We start from the raw sequence: 4,904 nt of genomic DNA on the forward strand, positions 1-4,904 counted from the left end.
GGCCCCGGGGGAAGCTGAACTGTTGGCGCATAGGACGTGGAATAGCGCAGCTCTAATCGGGCTGAGCGTGCGGTTTTCTCTCCCAACTCAGGTGTGAGTGCGCAGGAGGCCGGCAGTTGGGCAAAACGGTGGCTGGGGCTTCACTATGCCAGGGCACCGATTTCAAGGGGGACATCAAGTCCTCAAGGGGCTGGACTGGAGAGTCTCAGCGGAAGGGCCAGGACAAAGAAGCTGGAAGAGGAGAGATGAGGGGTCAGTGGATGGGAGCTGGTGACACCTGCTGGCCACATGGCGCAGCAGTCACAGAGGGTGCTGCCCACAGCGGCGACACTGACACAGGAGGATGGGTGTTTCTCACGCTGGTGAAACTGGCAGAAACGTTACTGCAAGTCCCCTGCGCAGGGTGTCCTGTTTAATTCCTACGCATAGGGTACTGAGTCCATGAGAGTGAAATGATGCGTTTGGTGAATTCTTTGGGCTGGCCGTTTGGATGAGAAGCGTTTATTTTTATGAAAAGCAATTTATCCCTTTGTTTCCTTAGTGCTTTTTGCACCCGAAGAAACCTCTGCCTATCTCGGGCTTGATAGTTTGGCTTTCGTACGCAGGTCCATGATCCGTCTTCACTAACCGGTTGTTCCAGCCACATCTTTAAAAGCATGTTCTCCCCCACTGCTGAACTGCCCAGGTGTGAGCTGGATCTTTCACCTGTCACTCCACCTTCCTGTGGGTGACACCGGAAGGTGAAAGCTCCATCTCCCAGACTCCCTCGTGGTCAGTGTCCCAGCTGAGACTTAGTCTCCTCCTGCTTGACGTATGTGTGCAAGACCAAAGGTGGCTGCCTCCTTCCTGCCGCCCCCGGCTGTGCTTGCTGTCCACGAGCCGGGCTCACAGATGCATCTCCTACAGGGGAGGTCCAGAGCTAGGTGCCCTTCCGCTTGCAGCTCCTGAACCTGACCCTTTACCCTGGGCCATAGCTCTGGGCTGCTCACCACACAGGGCCAGGCCCGTGGGGCCCTGGTGGGGGCTCTGGTGGCACTCTCCCACGCCCCTGGCAACAGTGGCAGCATCAGCAACAGCAGGTGCCTGGGTGGCTCAGTTCCACGTTTTTCCGGGAGTCATTCTAGGAGGCCCAGTCCAAAACCTCAGCCCCTGCAACAATGTGTCAACTCCGGATTTCCTGTGGAGACCGTCCACCCGACTCAATACATGGGGCGGCTTCCGTTCTCAGCCCCGGCTGGCGCTTTCTCCTCAGACCCTCCGGCTGAGGCTTCAGTGCACATAGGTGGAAGCTGCCCTCCGGTGACCCCACGCTTCCAGCATGGCCGACTCGCTGCTCACCTTACAGGCTGACCAACGTGGGGTTCCACGGGGCCCCCAGGGAGGCTGGTGTGGCAGCTGCTGAACTCCCAGGTCCGGGGGGCCAGTCAGGGGAAGGAGGTGCTGGCTCAGGCTTTGAGTGCCCTCCTGCGTCCTGGGGAGACACTGCTTTTTCGTCAGCCAGAGCTGACGACCGAGTGCAACTGTGCAGACCTGTGCCCTTGACTTTCTGTGGCCATCCACGTTCAGGGACAGAGCACGTGACGGAGGAGAAGGCAGGCCCCAAGATCAGGCTGCTCCCCTGGTGTTCTGGAGGTGGGGAGGGGCAGGCACTGTCATACAGTGATGGGGACCCGATCAAATGACCTCTCTGGAGGGCAGGAGCTAGCAGAGCAAGAAACTCCTCAGACCCCTGACTCTGCCACTGGAGTACCCAGACATGTGCAGGGTCGGGCACTATCTGCAAACTCCAAAGACTAGACAGGTGTCCACCAGCAGGCTGGATGGTGTGGGCCACCTACATGGCGGGCCAGCAGCGAGAACACAGGTGTCTGTGACCGCTACATGCTACGACGCTGGGAAAGGGGACATGGCATGGGCTGGAAGCCACCCCACGAGAAGGGAAGGCCACACGCTCCCTCATGCACAGAGCTCTCTGGGGCGACGTCCTGGGAGTTGAGGGGAAGGCAACACTTTTTTGTACTGTTTTTCTGAGTATGTTTGCTATTTTAAAATACCATGTACCCATGGCCCCTCCAAGGTGATTTAAGTGGGTCACCTATTAATCACCTCAAGGCCCAGCTGGGCATTTAGCACAGCGGCTGGATCGACCCTCAAACCAAGAGCACATCTGTCCACATGGAGACAGTCCCAGGAAGGTGTCTGCCCAAGCCCGTGGTGCACACGTATCACACATGTACCTGTGCCACGATCACTTGCATACCATACACGTCACACTACATACAAGTGGGCACGCACACACATATGCATGCATGCCTCACATACCCGCACGCTCACACATGTACACGTGCATGCATGCGTCACGCGCCCATGCACACACATCGCACGTGCACCCACACGCCACTAAAACCCTCTTGTGCCGCCTGCAGCAGACTTGCCCGTCGCCCACCCACCACCCACCACCCACACCTGGTGTCGTCTTCTCTGCTAACAGGGCACTTAGTTCCTCGTGGCACTGTGCGCCACTTCATAAAAGGCATTTCCCAGCCTCCCTCGCTGCCAGACGTGACCATGTGACGTGCCTTGAGCCGATGAGAGTCTTCTGGGAGAGCTCGCGAAGGGACATATTCAACGACAAGCCCCTTTGCAGTGTCCTCAGTCCTCCTGCCCGGCACCTGGCCAGCGCTGGGTGGATGTGACCAGGATAAAGGCCAGGTGCCGAAGCGGGCCAGCTGGACAGAAGCCGCCCTCCCACGGCCTCAGGGACCCTGACGCCTACCCAAGTACGCTGCTCCCGGAGCCGAGGTGGGGCTTCCGCCAGTGCAGCCACGCCCAGCCTGGCGGCCCGAGGGCCAGTGCTGACCCGAGCCGGCCACTCACGAGGTGTGGCGCTGGCTCTGCGCCAGCACAACACACAGTGCTCCTTCCACCTCCAAGAAAGAGACGGCGGAGACCAAGGAAAAGGTAAATGGAGTAGCTAAACAAAGCTTGCACTTATTTAATAAGAAAATCGTTTCTTTAAAAAAATAGTGTCTCTACATGCTGAGGTGCACAGGGTTCACGCCGAGCCGAGAGGTTTGCGGCAGGCTCTCCCGTGAGGAAAACAGCAGCGCGGGTTTGACGTTCCTGAGGTCGCGAGGCCACGTCTCGGCCCACGGCGGCGGCGGCACCGGAAGCGGGCCCATGGATGCCCCGCTCAGTCACTGTCTCCGTCCCCTCCGCTGCCGTCCTGGGGGCTGGGGACCTGCAGAAGCAGAGTGGATGAACACGGCTGTGAGGAGCAGGCTGCCCAGGCCCGGGCGCTTCCTCGCCGGCAGGGGGCAGCCCGCGGCCAGCCTGGCACCGGGGGCCACAGTGCCACCCTCCTGGGCTGCCCTCCAAGCCTGCCCCTCAAGAATGATGGCCGTGTGCCTTCTCAGCCCGACACCTCGTCCTTCTAGTAACTGTTTCACGAACCTCAAAGCCAGGAGCTGGGGAGAACAGGGGAGTCTTTACAGGGCTCCTCCGCATCCCCAGAGGATGCAGTGACCCCAGGGGGCATAAAACTGGGCTCCCCCAAAGCTGGACAGTGCAGACCCCTTGGAAGGGCTAAAGATGGCAAAGTGGCCAGCAGCCTCTGTTAGCGGGACTCGGGCAGAGGGCGCAGGCTGGCCCTACGTCCCACTGCACGTGGGCTCCGTCCAGCCTCCCTGCGCTTCGGGAAACCAGTAACCATCAACAAAGATGGACGAGTCACATAAAGTTCTGGAACGCCATTTTCTTTTGCAAAAAACATAAGCTCGGACCACACTGGGCCCACCCTCCACTGTGTCCACCGCTGGCTGGCGCTGAGGTGCAGAGCCCATCCAGACGGGACGAGAGCCCCGTTTCCCAGTCCCTGCCAGTCCCGATGGTGTTCCTGGTGCTGGCTGCCGTTCACGTCCAGCCTGCACGCCCGCTGCCCCGATGCCTGTCCTCCCCTGTGCAGCCCCAGGTGTGGAGGAAGGATGGGGGTCCTCTGGGAAGCTGGACAACGGGGACCTCCTGGCTCCGGGTGGGGTGTCACCCTCTGAGCACCTGCTGTACCAGTGAAAGAGACCATGGGCTTTGGGGACATCTCTTAGGCCCCAGGGTACAGAACACTGAACTAAAGTAAAATTTCAACTTCAGACTGCTTTTAGCTCCAACACCTCAAATCACGGCTTTCTTCTAAAATACAGTTGGTGGCAGTCAACTAACGGATGAGTCACTTAGAGGGTGTGACAGCAAGCCTGGCCCAGTGCATGTGCCAGAGCACCTGACTGGAGCTCTGGGGGGCTGGGAGGGGGGCTGGGCCAGAAGCAGAGCCACACCCAGGCCGTCCCCCTTCCAGATGGACACAGAGTGGCCCAGGCACCTCTCCTCAAGTGACGCCACGTTAAACCCACATTCTGGAATGAGCTGAACAACAGATGTGTGCTAACTGACCAGCGGTGTCAGCCCTACGATCACCTCTATGTCACAGACAGAAAAAGGCCACCAATAGTGTCCCTTGCCCAAGGTCACTAAGTGGGGAGGGAGAATAAGCGCAAGGCCGTTTCAGGGTCACTGGCCACCTAGCCCAATGTCTTGCTGCATGACCCTGGGAGGGGGGGCGACGCACCCCTCTGTGCCCAGCTCGCTCGTCTACACGTGGGCACGATGCCCCAGCCCAGGTGGGTTAGGAGCATGGCCGCAGACAGCACACGCGCACGAGCGCTCAGCGTGCTTCGGGCCCCGCCTGCGCGCGCCCTCGGGCCGCCCCCTCACCTGGCCTCGCGGGCTGGCGGCCGCCTGGGCGGTGGCGCTGAAGTCGTGCACGGGCAGCGTGCTCAGCCACTGGGCCATGGAGCGCTCGTGGCGCTCGGTGCTGACGATGGTCGGGTAGATGTGCTGCTCCTTGAAGGCAG

General features: G+C 60.1%; 1 protein-coding gene across 1 annotated transcript in view; it reads right to left on the reverse strand.

Moving 5' to 3' along the window:
• Positions 1–2,955: 2,955 nt before the first annotated feature.
• Positions 2,956–4,904, reverse strand: part of PUS1 (pseudouridylate synthase 1) — a 9,905-nt gene continuing 7,956 nt past the window's right edge. Inside the window, 2 exon segments of the mRNA XM_025045534.1 lie at positions 2,956–3,241; positions 4,765–4,904. The exon segment at positions 4,765–4,904 is cut by the window's right edge and continues 55 nt beyond it. Coding sequence (XP_024901302.1) covers positions 3,194–3,241; positions 4,765–4,904 — 188 coding nt within the window. The 3' untranslated portion in view covers positions 2,956–3,193.

This window comes from Pteropus alecto, unplaced genomic scaffold, assembly GCF_000325575.1.
Source record: "Pteropus alecto unplaced genomic scaffold, ASM32557v1 scaffold213, whole genome shotgun sequence".
NCBI classification, from domain to species: Eukaryota; Metazoa; Chordata; class Mammalia; order Chiroptera; family Pteropodidae; genus Pteropus; species Pteropus alecto.